Source organism: Ictalurus furcatus, chromosome 26 (genome assembly GCF_023375685.1).
Source record: "Ictalurus furcatus strain D&B chromosome 26, Billie_1.0, whole genome shotgun sequence".
In the NCBI taxonomy this organism is placed as follows: domain Eukaryota; kingdom Metazoa; phylum Chordata; class Actinopteri; order Siluriformes; family Ictaluridae; genus Ictalurus; species Ictalurus furcatus.
In genome coordinates this window covers 8,935,874-8,953,578 of record NC_071280.1, presented here as the reverse complement: position 1 = coordinate 8,953,578, position 17,705 = coordinate 8,935,874, and the positions used below count along the sequence as shown (strand labels likewise).

Below are 17,705 nucleotides of genomic sequence, written 5' to 3'. Positions count from 1 at the left end.
AAGTCTTATAAACAGCATTTACTGATGCACAGTGATATTTCCATATTCTCTTGTATTAAACTCCATAAGAGAAACCTCATCAGTGGAAAAGCTAAACAAAATAACACAATCACTCAGTCAAAAATGGTACTTTTCTCTTATGGTACGTGATCACCCCCTTTTATGAATGGAATGATAAATTAATTGCTAATGGAAAACATTGTGCATTCAGTCATGATTTTAATCCTAACATAAAAAATAGCATTTCGTTTCCACCTATGTACCAACAGCATACTCAGTTTTTAAGATCTCATATTCGCTTTTGCTACTATAAATGGCAAAGGGAATAACAATACATTTGACCAATACATCTGACCACAGCCATGACCTGTGTGACAGCATCAACATGCACTCAGCCATCATCATTCACTTCATCATTCATGAACAGCTGCTGTCATTGGTCGTGGGCTTCAGGTCTTGGTTGTACTAAAGTCAGATTAGAAAAAAAAAACCATAGAGGCCGATAACTATGTTGACTTCAGACAACAAAATTCCTTTTAAAAAGCCGTTATCCGAGGGTCAGGTAAGTGAGCTGAGGCATATTGAGGGTATTTGTGATATGTATACTGTTCCCCTGTGAGGGGTTATGTCCACCCTGAATGCCTAGAGGCATGATTATCAATGTCATATCTCTTAACTGTTCACAGATTAAAACCTAGTGCAATTCAATGCTATTCTGTCAGTCATTCTTATGAGCGATAATAACTAAAAGGAAGAAATTAACCCAAGCACCAGTTCTCCAGCCAGTCTGGCAGCTCCACACCGTCTCTACCATTTACTGTATTTTAAGCACATCTATCTTACATGATGTAGCAAGTTTCTTCATATTGTCCACATTTAATTTATGTGCACTAATCTTGACATTATACATGGAAAACGTTATAGAAAAGACCAAACAAAAGAAATGGGCCAACGAGGAACAAAAGACAGCAACAATAACTGATTTAACAGTAGTCAGTACAGGACAGATCTGTACAGGAATCAATCAAGACAAATGCTGGTACACTGTGGTATTCTACAAAACCACAATAACATGAAAAGTCCAACTGAAAACCTGTGGGTAGCTGTCAGCAGGCAAAGCTACCAGACAAGGCAGATGAAAATATGGCATTTTCACAGAGGATTGTCACAGGAATAAAGGCAGAACTGAAAGAAAAGGGACTTTTAAAAAGACATTCCATATCGCATAGGACATTCCAATGACAGACTCTTAATGCTGAGCATTCTGTGGCCCCGCTCTTCCTCCTCATCCATCTCCTCCAGACTCTCACAGTCTTTATGAGCAATACACCCTTGTCCTTTGACCACCCCTTGATTCATTTGTTCCAGTGGATAAACACTACAGCAGGGAGATTTTTCCTCTTTTTTCCTTTCACAAGCCAAAGACACAAACGTGTGATTTGAAAAAAAAAAGTAGCACATGTGGAGAGTCCCTCCAAAGGGGAGGGGAAGGGGAAAAGGGCTATGTCTCCTTGTCAGGCTTGCTGACAGGCTTGCCACCATTCATTACAACTGGCTCTGTGCTTTTGCTGGGAGGAACTCCAGCCTTTGGGACTGCTTCACCAACGTCGTGCAAGGAGGGCTCACGATACATGGCAACTGTAGATGAAAGAACAACATTGGTTGGGCAGAGAATGGGGACAAGGGAAAAGCAGCTCTTACTTTTGGCAAAGTCAGGCGTTGCACAGGTGTATGAAATTGAGCTTCAATGTATTAGAAAGTATGTCTAAGACGATGATTACTAATCACTTCACATTTTCATTTGCAAGCAGTTATTTCCAATGCTGTTAATAACAATTTAGAGTCCAAATCATTATACTCTATTAATTTAATTTTAGGTTTATGTTTATCTAATTGCTTTTTTAAAATTGTTAAAACTTTAAGCACTCAGAAGGAACTAGCAAACCTGACTAGATTAAAGCAATCAAAATCAAGAGTAACCCAAACCTACTGTACGTTTACCTTCTATGGGTTTGGGTAGAAAGTGTGCAGCTGGTTTCGTCTTTTTCACCCGGTTCCCCTTCATAGGCTGGCCCTCTTTATTTAGGCCTAGGAACCAGGCCCGTCCTGACTCCTGCTGTCTGTAGAGCATGGATGAATAAATGACGTAGTAGTTTTCAAAAACCGACTCTTTGAACTTGCATTCTGGTGTGAAAAGCTCCTACAAGACAAAGAAGAAGATATACAGAAGACAATGTAACTACATTGGCTTTGTTAAAGATTTTGATTTGTGGCAATAAAACTGGATTATTGTCAGACTGGAGGGTCTACTGGTAAATTAAGGTAACTGCACTTGTGATCACATCTTGAAAACATTTTGTCAGTCAAATGAGGTCTCCATGTGCATTTACTTTGTCTTGACACTACTGAACACACTTAGATGACTGTAAATCTACATGGATGTCTGATAGGGCATCACAAGCATACCCATTTACAAACTTTATTAAAAACACATGCTCAAAGAAGAGGATGTTTTGAGTATGTACTTCACTATACTTGGCAATTAGTGTGTATATATATATATATATATATATATATATATACACACACACACATTGGGGAGTAAGAGAGAAAGAGAGAGAGAGAGAGAGAGAGAGAGATATGTGATGCCCAAATTTTAATTCTTGTAAAAATGTTGTCACCTAAAAGTACGAGGACATGTATTACTACTGAACTGTTGCCAAGGTAACACAATCATAGGTTCAACAAAGGCACCAAGCAATTTGGGAAAGTTGCCTTGAAATATAATTGTACCTATACATGATTGGAATGAAAGCCTCAGCAGGTTATAGCATGCTTCACAGCACAATATTTCCTTTAAAAAGTGCTTTAAAGAAAGCAGTCAATGAAAACACACACACACACACACACACACACACACACACACAAATTAAGGGGAAGAGCTGTCAACTAATTTCACACCTTCACCTTGATGTGAAACATACAGAAGGCTTTGCTGAACATGTGAGTCATTGTGGACACATTATTTTGATGGAGGACCATTTGTATTATCTGTGTCATTTAGTAAGCAAGACACAGTATGAGCTTTAGTTGGCATTTATTTCATTGCATCACAGCTAGAATGTTAATTAGCAAGGGGTTTTTTATGTACATGCATCCATAATCAAGGGTAGGCATTAATTAAGACCTCTCTCTCTGGGGGGGCTCTACTTCTATTGTGTTTGCCAACCTAGCAACTCATAGTTAAGCTCTGAATCACATGAAAGTGATTTTAAAACCTCTCTAATTCAAAACGTAGTCACATAATTTCACCATATAGTATTTTCCCTAAGATACATGTGTATGATTTGCCATTGTATGGTAGGCAAGGATAAGCTAATAATCTAAAAACTTGCTAGATCGAGTGGGAAGCAATGATAATGAAGAATGTCACATTTTGAGTGAAAATTCCCAAGGGATATTGTTCTTTCCTCACCCAGTGGAAGGAGTAGGAGGGAGTAGTGTTTTAATACTGCACAGCACTAGAGTGCTAATAAGACTGTGGGTGAAGTAAACAAATAAAATAAGAAGGAAGTTAGAAAGGCAGAGGGCCAAATTGAATGCAACCCTGTGGCATCATAAAAGTTTAAAGACTAGTTTAAAGACTAAAAGGGCATTCTCTGCAGCTTTTTAATTTTTCAAAGGGGGAGGAATGTACTTTTTATGCATTGAAATCTGGGATGTTGGCAAGCCTTCAAAAGGGAGTTAGCTTCTGGTGTAGGCATCCCTAACACACATGGGGAAGCACAATATAGGGAAAGAGCTTTCAGAGATGCTGAGGAAAATCTCTCACCCAGAGACATGTAGTTCAGGCACATCAATAGTCCTCAATACTGATGAAGTCAAGCAAAAATTAGTAGATGCTTTAAATATTTATATATATTTGCCATCAATTCACACCTATTGACTCTGATTCCCTCACAAACATCTGTAGAAACACATATACAGTAAATAGGATGTGTCTATTTAAACAAACAAACAAGATTCATTACTTATACAGTATATTTCTGAGCACTGAATAATAATTATGAATAAAAAATTATTTATATTTATTTACAGACAGATATTGGTTTGTCAGTCACAAATGTTGGTTTGTCAGTTGAAAAATTTCGGTTTCTCCAGATAAATGGTATTTCAACCACAAATTCAAAAGGATAATTGTTTTCTTGCCCAAAACTTTAAAAGCCGGGTATTGTAAAGATGATTTGTTCAAGTAATACAGTTAATATTTATTCACTCATCTTCAGTAACCATCTATCCTGCCAGGGTTGTGGTGGATCCAGAGCCTATCCTGAAAACACTAGGCACAAGGTGGGAATAAATTCTAGAGAGGATGGAACAGTAGTCCATTGTGGGACATCATTGAATTTGGCGAAACAAACCATCACAAAACTCCTCCTCCCTTATGCATTTTACTACCAAATGTGGGACGAGTTCACTGTGGGGAGGCACTGATGGGAGCCATTGCTGGCCCCCTGGAAGGTACAGCACAATGGGCTTCACAATGTCTCTTAGGTCCTGTTTACACTAGTGCGTTTTCGTTTTACAATGCATAACTTTTGCTATGGTTACGACTTATCTACACTACTCTGGCGTTTTCGACCGTCGAAAATGGAGACTTTGGGAAATGCTGAAGACCCCATTTTAGTTTGAAAACTCCGGACCCGCGTTTCAGTGTAAACAGACCAAAACAAAGACTTTTGAAAATGAAGGAATGGCTGCCCTGATTGGGTCTTCTGGATTATTGCGTATCCTTCCCTGATTTGTCAAGCCCGTACAATATGACCATTACGCTACCTTGATCATATACACAACAACATGGCGACTGAACTGCAAGCTTTGATGACTTTGTTGTCATTCTTGAGACCTACGAGGTGGTCTCACCTACTGAGCTCCAGCCAGAGGTCAACGTTGCGACCTCGGCACCTGAGCTCCAGTTCGAGACCTATGAGGTGGTCTCACCCGCAGAGCTCCAACCAGAGGTCAACGTGGCGACCTCACCTCCAGAGCTACAGCTCGAGACCTACAAAGTGATTTCACCTGCAGAGCTGCAACAAGAGGTCAACGTGACGACCTTACCTCCAGAGCTCTAACTTGAGACCTACGAGGTGGTCTCACCTGCTGAGCTCCAGCCGGAGGTCAACGTGGTGACCTTGGCTCCAGAGCTCCAACCTGAGACCCACGAGGGCGTCTCACCTGCCAAGCTTCAGCCAGAGATCAATGTAGCGACCACGGCACCTGAGCTTCAGCTCGAGACATACAAGGTGGTTTCATCTGCAGAGCTCCAACCAGAGGTCAACGTGGCGACCTCACTTCCAGAGCTCCAACCTGAGAACCATGAGGCGGTCTCATGTCCAGAGATCCAGCTCAAGATCCACGAGGTGGTCTCACCTGCAGAGCACCAGCATGAGATGCACGAGGCAGTCTCATCCCCAGATCTTCAGCATGAGACCCACGAGGCGGTCTCATCCCCAGAGCTTCAGCATGAGACCCATGAGGCAGTCTCATCCCCAGAGCCCCAGCATGAGACCCACGACGTGGTCTCATTCCCAGAGTTCCAGCATGAGATCCACGAGGTGGTCTCATCTCCAGAACTCCAGCAGAAAGTCAAGTTCATGTCTGACGTCGAAGAGACGGCCTCTCAAGCCAAGTTCCTGTTCGAGGTCAAAGAGGCGACCTTTCAAACCAAGTTCCTGTCAGAGGTCAAAGACACGGCCTCTCACGCCAAGTTCCTGTCCGAGGTCAAAGAGGCGGCCTCTCACGCCAAGTTCCTGTCTGAGGTTGAAGGCTGCTGACACGGACGACCAAGTTCTGCTCACGCCCGAGTCTGCTGACACAGACAACCAAGTTCTACTCATGCCTGAAGCAGACGTCATGACTAACCAAGCTCTGCATACACCTAGGTCTGCTGACACAGCCAACCAAGTTCAGTCTGCAAAGTCGATGGAGAATGATGCTCAGACTCTCGGTGTGACTGAGGACACCACTCAGCATCCCTATACAGCTGAGGATGCCCCTCAGCCACCCTGTTCTACTGAGGAAGTTTCTCCACCTCCCATTGCAGCCAAGAGCTCTGTTTTGCTTCCCTATGCTGCCGTGGATACCACTACACCAGGGTCCTTTGAGGATGTTGCCCTGCTTCCATGCTCTGCTGAGGATGTCGCTCCACCTTCTTGCTCCACTGAGGACGTCGCTCTGCCTTCCTGCTCTGCTGAGGACTTTGCTCTGCCTTCCTGCTCTGCTGAGGAGGTCACGCTGCCTTCCTGCTCCGCTGATGATGCCGCTCAGTCTCCCGGTTCATGTGAAGACATTTTGCCCAGGGTGCCAGGACCGCCGGGGGAGGGAGTGTATTTTGGCGCTTCGGGAGAAGCGCCCTTGGGAGGCCTGCACTGCGGCCTACAAGCATGGCTGCCATGGACTACACTTCAAATACACACACGTTCACCTTCTCCGGAATTCTAATCACACACACCTGTTTCCAATCTCACACACACTCACACCACAGTATATAAGAGAGTTTTAGACATTTGAACACTATCCCTTTGCGTAGTATTGAGTTTAATTCCCTTACCAAGCGGTGGTTCTTTGTTCTCGTTTCATTTCATGTTCTCTGACCTCGTTTCTCATTTCTTGACTCTGATTATTGCCTCGCCTTATTTATGCCTGTTTGCCGATCACCTGACCTTTTGCATGTTTTTGGACCACGCTTTGGATTACTGATTTGGATTTGTCTGCCTTTACCTCCTTTAATAAAACTGTTTAACTGCACTTGCATCCATCCTAATCTCCATTACGTGAGTAACGTGACAGCTGTATTTGCTCATTTACCAGAACCAAACTGGAGAGTGATATGTTATTACATCTCATATTCCTCTTATAATCAACCAAACATAATGTATGTGGAAAAGAGAATGTAAGAAAGGTCATTTGAATGATAAAAGCTGGTCAAACATTACTAAGTCATGAACACTATCATTAATCATTAAGTCATGAATGCCAAACAAACTTAATTTAGAACATGAAGGTAATAGAATCTGTTAGCTGGAAGCGTTTGATGTCAAAGCCAACAGGATGGGTTATGACATGCATCTGGTTTTAATATCACATAAGCAGAGGTCAATTTAATGTGAGTTTGCCTCTGTTATACGAAAACGAATAGCACTTGACCAGAACTCATCTAGATTAGCACCAAAGCCAAATGCAAACATCTGTAGACTTAGACTTTATTGTCACATCGGATTCATCTGGATTACAAATGACACTTACACCGATTGTTACAGACATTATTTGTATTGCAAAGGATATGCTCTTAAAATCATTTTTCCAAGTCAAAATTCATTACTTCTCAGCAGGTAAAAATAAAAAGCTGAAAATTGCTGCCTGCTTAAGTATTAAACACCCACTTGTTTCTACCTGGTAGAACCCCCTTTTGCTGCATAAATAGCTCTGTTGGGGTAAGCTCCGAAAATCTTTGCACACTGTTTGGGAGTGGTTTTTGCCCATTCTTCCTAGCAGATTATCTCAAGGTTGTTCAAGTTGGTAGGATGATGCTTGTGGGTCACAATTTTGAGATAGTGCCACAGATTCTTGATTGGATTTAGATCTGGACTTTGACTTGGGATCATTGTCCTGCTGAATGGAGCAGTTTCTCCCACGCTTTAGATTTTTAGTAGACAGAAGCAGATTGTCTTTTAATATCTCCCTGTATTTTGCACCATCCATCTGTCCTTCAATTTTAACAAAATGAACAGTGCTCACTGAGGAAAAGTATCCCCACAACATTCTGCTGCCACCCTCATACATCACTATTAGGATGGAGTGTGGAGGAATGGGCAGTGTACCACACATACTTATGTTTTGAATTTTGGCCAAAAAGCTCAATTTTTGTCTCATCTGACCACAAAATCTCATCCCACATTTTCTGGAAAACTCAAAAAAAAACCTTTGCTTTGATGTGTTCTTTCTTCAATAATGGTTTCTTTATAGCCACCTATACAAGCCAATTGTATGCAGAATTCTTGATATTGTTGACTGGTACACCTTCACAGGTCACAGCCACTGATCTCTGTAGCTCCTTCAAAGTGATTGTTGGCCTCTCTGTGGCTTCCCCCACAAGTCCCCCTCTGGTCTTATGCTGAAGTTTTGAGGGACAGCTTTGTCTAGGTCGGGCCTGGGTGGTGTGATGCAGCTTCTATTTCCTCACAATTGATCCAACAATGCTCTATGAGATATCCAAAAAAATAGGTAGCTATAACTTTATTGTCGTTGCACAGTACAGGTACTCAGCAACAAAATGCAGTTTTGGCAGCTACCAGACATTTTGTGCAAATTGTGCATTGAGCAAAGTACAAGTTGAAAATGTAAAAAATATATATACATACAAATGCATTTATTTATTCATCCATCCATCCATTTTCTATACCGCTTATCCTTCAGGGTCGGGGGACATTTATATACATATTATTACGTAGATATATAAAAATGACCTAGGATATACTGTATACTCTGAGTCTACAATTACATAGCGATAATACAGAATGTACAGTGTAGCAAAGAGCTGAAGGATGATTACAGACAGAAAACATTAGTGGCCTATTGGTTTAGTTTAGTTGGTAGAGCTCAACAGGGTTGTGGGGAAGCTGGGCCCGAGCCTGCTGGTTCAGGTGCAAATGTTCCTGTATCTCCTCCTGAATGGAAGGATATTATTTTGTAGCCTTTTCCTATGTTGTGCATCCAAACAAAGTGAACTTTTTTAGTGATTCACAGCTAGAAGCCAATCATATCCTTGTTAAGGAAATATCGTTCATCTGTGTAAACTTGGAGCTTTCACAGCTCAGGGGTTGAATATTTATGCAAAAATAATTTTTCAGTTAGTATTTTTTGTTATATAATATTTTCTTACACAAAATGAATATCACTTTAAATGGATTCATTTTGAGGGTTAGTCTTTTTAAATAAAATATGACAGCACATTTGAATAAATAAATTAAAACGACAGCACAAAATATCAAAGTGTCATTTGTAATCCAGACAAATTTGATAAGGTTTAAGGGGGTATTTTTGCAAAGCACACTTTGTACATAATGTTATGTACTTAATACAATACATTCATGTATATAATAAATATGCTATATTACTGATATAACTATATATTTCACTGGGTGGTGACAGAAGATAAACATCAAATTTAAACCTTTTCTTCACAATTTGGTCACCTGCCCTATACAATAGCTACCAAACGGGGAGGGTAAAGGCACATGGTTCCTCAAAAATGTGAAAATAGCCAACCCCTTCTGTTTGAACTGCTGCTCATGCTATGAAGCATAATGCACTCTAAGGAAAAAGCTATCGGTCCTCTTCCTGAGCTCAGAGATGGATGGCTGTAGAGCGAACGCTTTTCTGTCACGCCACTCCACAAGCCAAACGTATCTGGAATTAAAATACAAAGGAGAAATACTTTTTTACCAGTGGGAGTGAAATTATTCCAGCAAGTGGTTTTGAAAAGCACAGCTTCTCTTAATGCATTTGAGACGTGCTGTAAAAAATGTTTCACCAATGTGTATTCTCTAAGTATTAATGTATAGAACAAAAAAAAAGTATGGCTCCAGCTGTTGACCTCTGGTGAAAAATAGCGGACGGATATGAAATAAATAACAGCCTCAACATAAGTCAAGCCTTCCATTCTGTTATTTGGCAGTAATTGCTGCAATTTGTCATTCTCTACAGTCAAGCCACAAAGCACACCAGGGAGACATGCTTGCCAGGCCACACACCACATGGGCATAAAGACATTAAGAGTAATGTTGTACAGGCCCATACACCTCATGCACTTCATCAGGTTAATACTGTGAGTGTATTTGTAAACAAGGTTTAGGATAAGGTGCCTGAGTAACATGTTGGGCTTCTATCTTCAATGCGCCATGGCAAGTCTCTGGAAGTGTACTGTAGGGATGAACAGCATTTTTCCAAAAGATTTTCACTCAATTTAGTGTTTTAATGGCAGTACTGGCTAACATGTCAGTCCAAAATCTCTGAGAAGTGCTTAACTGGGTTGGGATCTAGTGCCTCCAGGCCATAGCATATGATTTACAGAATTTTCACTCATCAAACCATTTAGTAAGTCCTCAATCACTGTGGATGAGCACACTGTCATACTGGAAAAGATCACTATCAAAGGGATAGAAATGCTTCATCGTAATAAACATACAGTAAATGTGATCAGAAAGAACAACTTTTTTATTGGTTTGCAATAACCCTTTCTTCGAAGGGGACAAATGGACACAAACCAGACCAGAAAAATGTCCCTCACAGCATAACACACCATACCTATCATAAGTTGTACACAAAGAAGTTTTTTTTTTTAATAGCACCCACATGACTACCTTTATCATTTATCAAATGCATTTCCATGCACTGGACAAACGCCAACAGAGCATGTGGTTCAAGGCGCGCACTGCTCTCAAAGAATAAAACACAAAACAGTGGTATGATACCATTATCACTTCAAAGTTATTATTATTACCACTTTAATTAACGGAATGCCCAATGTATTTTTTCCATTAAATAAAGAACATGCTTTATATTCATTAATAATCACTGTTTATTATTGTGAAAAAACTGGAAAAAAAAAATTCTTGTTACAATTTGCATGTAAGAAACTATAAACAGGCATTCCTTCATTAGCCTCTCTTTTTTTTCTCTCCTGAAGTTAAGAACACAAAAAAATGCAGCTCGTCATGTTACAGAGAAATTGGAAGTCGCAAAAACCGCTGTCCTAAGAATTCTCCCATGGTTGAAAACTTACAGACAGTTACACTGAACTGATGTTGGAGACTCCTTCCATAAATGTTAAACAAATGTCTCTTTACAGAAAGCTTTACCGTATCAAAGATTATACCTTCTTCTTTTTAAAATAAAAACACAGTTTTAATCCCTTCATGATTAGTCTTTGATTATGTCACATGCCCACCATTCAAGTCCCTGTAAATTAGCTGTTACTATAGAAATGATAAAGTATTAGAATGAGTGCATTAATTTAAACCTGTGATTTGCCTTGCCGCCAGCACTACTGTAAGAGCTGCAGTTATAGAAAATGACATATTCTGACCAATCTGAAAATCTTTTTCCAGCTAGTTAGAATCATAGAACCTTAATATGATTTTGCATTTGTCTTAAGGTCAATGCCTCACAGCAATTGATTGGTGATTCTTTGCAAATTTCCCCATGTGACTCCGCTTCCACCCATATATATTGAATATACAAATCTTCAACTATATTATATGTATTAAGAGTGATATTTTACAGTTGAAGAGTTTGTAATTAACACGTAGAGAATCACTTCACACCCAGCCATCTGTTGAGCACAGAGTCTAGGTGTCAAAGGAAGAGTGCTAAAACCACACTTCTCATTATATGAAAAAAGAACCCTGCTCCATTTGCATTCACAAAGTTATGCTGCCAGGGTAACATGAGTATACACACTCCATAGTAACGGTGCATACTGAAAATGAACTGCAACCTTACATTGCACTGACACATAAAGTATAAACAATTAAAACAAATAATTGTATAAACAATTAAACAATACAATTTTTTTGTTTGTTTATTTAAAAAAACTATTTTCAATTCCTCATAAGCTAGTTAATATTTAGAAAAATGTATGGAACTCAACTTTGTTTCTTTCAATGATAGTGAGTGAGAACTAGACAAAGCAAAGTTGCAATCTGCAGTTGATCAGGTATCAGAAGATGCAAAGTGTATTGCATCCTTATGCATACATAACAGTGTGCTGGTTTATAGCAGTTTCACATGATATTCTGGATGAATGTACTTAAGAAGGCAAAATCATCATTATTCATCTGATTTATGAAATTGTTATCTATGAAATTGAAATTATTCTAATTCTACTTCACTGTAATACTCTGTATGTATGTGAAAGCCCTTACATTGAAGCTACTATATAAAATTATCAGCTTTGTGGATAATTTCTCTAGAATTTCTCTGGAACAAGGACAATATAAACCAGTTCTGACGTAGCTTATTTCATTTAATGTTTAAATATAGACAAACCAAAATGAATGGGAATCAAAGAAATGCTCCTTCTAACTGGTCTTCTTGTTCTGAGAAACCGAGAAATCCCAGCCCGTTTGGTCTCTTTGGGTCCTTTGAAATCCTCAATATAGGAAGTAAATCATTACTAGTAGAACGGCTACAAATAGGTATTCATGAAAAACTTCAATTACAGTACAATGTTAGAAAATTTTACATAAGATGACATTTTTGGATTTTAGATTCATGCAATTGTGATTTTGTGAGCTATATGGTATTTGCATAGTGAAATGTAACAGCAAAATGACTGAGTGGATCTATTTACCCAGAGACCAGTTGTATGGAATTGAAAGTTTGTTTACTGTTATCTGGGGTTTTATTTATCAACATTAAATCATTTTGATTACTGGATGGTCACAATCATTCTTAAAATGCAGCAACGCCAGAATCTGTGTCTTCAGCTATGAGACAAGTCCCCATAAAATCGATAACAAACAAGTCATGAAATTTCTGCATTATGCTGGCCTGAAACTTCGAAAGATAGTTGTGACAAGGGAACAAAACTAACAAAAAATAATTACTATAACTCTGGATCGTGTACAGCCAATCAGAATATACTATTGCATTAATACCTTTATGAAGACTTGGCTCATAATTAAGGACATAAATTCTGGCTTTGGCACACCCATCAAACTGGACAAGGATGCACATATCACAGAAAATCACAAGATGAAAAGAGTTTGTCTTTATGTCAACCAGCAGTGGTGTGGAAACCTTGATGTCAACCATACCAAGTGACAGTTGAGTTTATTTGGTATGAATCTTCCCTCTGGATGGAGTTATAGGATCCAAAATAAATTTCCTTTTACTCCATGCAGAATAAATATACTTAATTTGTACACAACGTACTTTGTATGATATTATTCTCTGCTTTTAAGGGTTCTGTGTTATTTGTGTTACAGTTTTATGAGCCATGCTGCAAAACATTTTTTGAGTTTATGTAATTAAGTTCTAGCTTCAGATAAGTCTGCTACAAACATGCATTAAAAGGCAACGATTTCTGTAAGCTATTCAGTTGCACTGAAATCTAAGTGGCCCACTGCATGTAATCTTATTTTAACTATGCTCAGCATCAGTTGTGAGAATCTTTTTTTTTGCCAGTTTCCACAAAAATACCAATTAAGAAGACAAGAGTAAGAGACACAGTACAGACAGTAAAAGCAGGTATGCATTATTTGTCTGTTTGCTTCCATTAAGAAAAAAAAAAATCAGAAGATATATTTCAAGTCATTGTCTGCTTGTCTATTTGTATTTGACTATGGATCATCCAATAATAAACATATTTAGTAGATTTAAAATCCATACATCAATGATGGGCATGATACTGGAATTGTTGATCAAAACAAACAAACAAACAAAAAACATAAAATTTGGCAATTATAACCTGAACAGGACTTTATTAAGAGTTGCATTATCTGGCTCCATTTATCATCTTAACATCATTATCATAATCTCTTAACTCCCAGGAATTATTTCAAATAGACTTATATATGGAGTTGTACTCATGTTCCCACATAGCATAGCAGTTATGTAGCCTTCCATGAATCCCTGGTATAGCCTGTGTATCTTTGTGTCTTACACTCTAAAATTTATTGTGTATCCCTTACATAAAAGAAGGCCACATGATTTGAGGGGAGTGAATCTGCCTATTATGGATGATCAAAGCTAAGTGATTTCACTGTTAAATATATTCTGTTGTTTTAATTTTATTAATTGATTTTATCTGCTACTGAAAGGTGATATTAGATTTTCTAGATCAGTACACAAGCAGTTTCTGTGCAACACAAACTAAAACTTTGTGTGTTGATATGAGGTGTCTCAGACTGTACCTCAATGCAGAACATTTCAATATCCTTTATAGTCTCAGGTTTAAACATATGGGTTGCCCTGTTCAATTTAGATTTCTAGTCCAGAGACTAGAGGGTCATTGCAGGCCACTGGATTTCTGTTCGTGAAACCTTTTCTGTGTTGATTTAAATGTATTTTTGGGTGACTATGTTGCTGAAAAATCCATTCACATTCATTTCTTATGGAAAAGATTTTTTGATAATGGAAAGTAGTTTCTACAGTTGTTGAAACTATATTATTGTTCTTGTTCTCTACCCCAATGCTCGGAACTGGCCAGACCGTAAAAGAGTCAAAGTTCCATCGAAAAGTTTATCTGTAGCATAGCTACTGCGCTTCTTATTTCACTGAAAAGGGGACGTCTGAACCTCCCTGATCTCAATATACACACACACACACACACACACACACACCTGGCACCTGTGCATTTTGAACATCCCAGATTTACCCCCAACATTACTGTTATAATAACCTCCACTCTCCACTCAAGGCTTTCCACTACATTTTGGACTGTAGCTGTGATGATTTACCCTTTCAGACACAAGAGCATTAGTGAGGTCAGACACTGATGTTGGGCAAGGAGGCTTGCCATGTAGTTGGTGTTCCTATCCCAAAGATATTCAGTGGGGTCACAGCTCTGTGCAGGCCACTCGACTCTTCCACTTCCACTCCAATTTTCTCAAACCATGTCTTCATGGACTTTGCTTTGTGCACATTGTCATGCGTACATCAAAGACATCCTATACAATTGTGTGCTTCCAATTTTGTGGCAGTAGTTTGGAGAAGTCCCACATATGGGTGTGGTAGACCGGTGTCCACATACTTTATAGTGTAAAATTACTATATTCATCTGACAATATAATCATAAATCTCATTCTGAACCATTCCTGAAAGACACAAACCCTGTCTGTATCTGAACAGGCTCTAAAGGTGATTTGATTTTTAAAGGATTGTCACAACAAGGGATCAACTCTTTTTCTTAGCAGAAAGGGTGGTTTTCTAAGCACCATCAAAGGGGTTATTCTGCATATGAGGCGTTTCATTTTCAGTCCATCTTAAACCCTTTCAAAGTAATTATAATAACATATACTCTAACTAAAAAAAAATCCACTTTGCTTTCAAAGGACAAATGTGGAGAGGAATGTGCATTTTAGGAAGGAAAATGAGATAAACAGTTTAAACTCTGTGGGATAAGACCATTCTGTCAGGGTTGAGGATAATTTATATTCCTGTCAGGTTGATGGCACTCACACATTTTTATGAGTCTTCCTTGGAGACAGAAAGAAAAGATTCAGGTGCAAACAGCAGAGAATTCAATGGCATTCCACATCTTTTCTTCGTTGTGACTTTTTCTTATCTACTGTTCCCTCTTTGTTGCCTTTTTATCAAGAAGAACATGAAAGAAAACACCACATGCCTTTATCCCAGAATGACAGCTCATATTTTAGGCACTTTTGATTGGTTAGGTAATTGGTTTGAAAATGGCAAGTAAAATACAATAACATGGTTATACAGTATAGTGTAAAATATAATATTTAAACAGATGGCAGACAAATGACACCTGATTGACATGGATAAAGAAAAATAATTGCATATATGATCAGTGCAGTTAACTAAAAATTACAAAATTGTCAGACAAGTGACAGAATTGGTTATTACTGATGATGAGCCTTTTTAAATATTTCACTTTTTTATTATGAATGGGTGTAGGCTGTAGAGGTAGGCTGCATTTGCCATACAGTATACAAAAATTATTTTACTGGTTGCAGCTGTATTTTGTTAACAAATATTGAAAAAGTTTACACAGTTTTATTTTCTGGTACATTTCACTACTGTGCAGTTTTATCTACTAAATGTAATTGGCTAAAACTTTATGCCATATTAGTCAGAGTAAGAAACTAAAATTAATAGGCATGACTACTTCCCAAAACATCCAATAAAATTGAGTGAATGTATCCCAACACTTTGTTTAGATAATCCAATGGACACTCTACAAACCATCTATAGACCATCATGAAGCAGCTAATAATCAACAAGTCAAATGATGTTTAACTACCTTTCAATGTCACAAAATCTATCAATTGTGACCATATGAATTTGAAATTGTTATAGGACTTAGGACAACTTGATAGATCAAAATAAGGACAACTTGATAGATGACTAAACATCTAATCTAGAGCTATAAACTGAGCCATCCAAATAAAGGGAAAATAAAAAGAAATAAGTCAATAGTCTATGGAATATATGTAGAATATCCACCAAATATCAACAACCATAAATTTTTGGAATGTTGTTTAGAATTAGTTGATCAGCTGAAAGGTTGTTAATGGTCTATAGATGGATTATAGCAGGGGCTTTAGCTGGACTGTTAATTATCCAGGGCTGAGCCCAGATTATTCTCCTTCAAAATACTTTTGAAAACATGCTTCTAAATGTTTCCATGCATGCGAGGGCTAAATGCTTTAAAAATGTGAAAATTGGACAAAAAGTTGGATTTATCATAAAACCTGCCTCGTGTGTTATCAATGGACTACCAGACTGATAAAATATAAAACATTCTGGCTATTTAACACAAGACTAGGCTAGTTTGGTGTCACTAGCCAAGAACATGCACAACTAAGCTATTATTATATGGGTTTAGCTGCTAAATGGCCATGCAAAGCATGTTAGCGAAGACCTTATGGTCTGTCCATATCATGTTCACATAACTTGAAACTCAGACATTTATACACCTTGTTTTCCTGCTCAGTTTGAGGAGATATTAGTATTTAGTTTCAACCCCCCAAAATCGGTATATATCCATTTTCCCCTCACACTAACTGACTGTGTGAGCTAATGTTTGGCAGAATTGAGACCTGTCAGCCAATAATGCACGAGTATTTCCACATATTTTCTTGTAAACCTGTCTGATTGGTCTAGTCTCCATTCACTAAAGATACAAAATTACAACACTGTCGTCTTCTTTCAGTGACGTTCAGTTATGTAGTGACAAACCACTCCAAGTGGAGAATTATTCGGGGATAAGAAAAAATCTTCGGGGCTACAGCCTCATATGCCCAGGCCAGGCTACATCCCTGGTTTATAGAGGGTCTATATTGGACTATTTATATACAGCGTTACAGATATTTTGTGAAAAGATTAAAACAATAACTAATTCATGACAGCACAGGAAGTTATCCATCAGTTTTTTTTCCCATATGTCCAGCCATTTGTCCATATGTCCATTACTGATTTATAGCATACAGTATATCTCTGTACACACATAAAAAAATCCAAGTTTTTCATATCTAAGTTAAATATTATTTCTTGTTGAATGAGTTTCTCTAATATGCATGACAAAACCATTTAGAACAACTAAGCCATAAATGCCCCAAAATCTATTCATATATACATTCAAATTCACAGTAATCGTTGTACTGCATTACAATCCAGATCATGTCTGCAGAAATATTAATGGCTTTCCTTAAAACTTGATAAGTTTGAGATTTGCATTTACATAAATCACTGATAACACTGTGGGCTCCAAACTTCCATTCAACCACAAATACAGACAAATATTTTTGTGCGGATGGGTGCATATGTACCAAGTTGCATATATGCTATCTTGTGCTTATTGAAGTCAGATACGCTGCCATTAGATCTAGACAATACTTACAAACCATTTACAGGACTAAGCAACAAAGACATAGATATAGTGAATATCTTATAGCATA

The 17,705-nt window shown here is 38.3% G+C and overlaps 1 protein-coding gene across 4 annotated transcripts in view; it reads right to left on the bottom strand.

Moving 5' to 3' along the window:
• Nucleotides 1-483: 483 nt before the first annotated feature.
• The window catches only part of LOC128601943 (fibroblast growth factor 14-like), a 70,796-nt gene continuing 53,574 nt past the window's right edge, over nucleotides 484-17,705 (bottom strand). For all 4 annotated transcript variants that reach the window (XM_053615403.1, XM_053615406.1, XM_053615404.1 and 1 more), the window contains 2 exons: nucleotides 2,002-2,200; nucleotides 484-1,638 (listed from right to left, as the gene is read on the bottom strand). In XM_053615403.1, coding sequence (XP_053471378.1) covers nucleotides 1,502-1,638; nucleotides 2,002-2,200 — 336 coding nt within the window. In that variant the 3' untranslated portion in view covers nucleotides 484-1,501. The remainder of the gene's footprint in view (nucleotides 1,639-2,001; nucleotides 2,201-17,705) is intronic.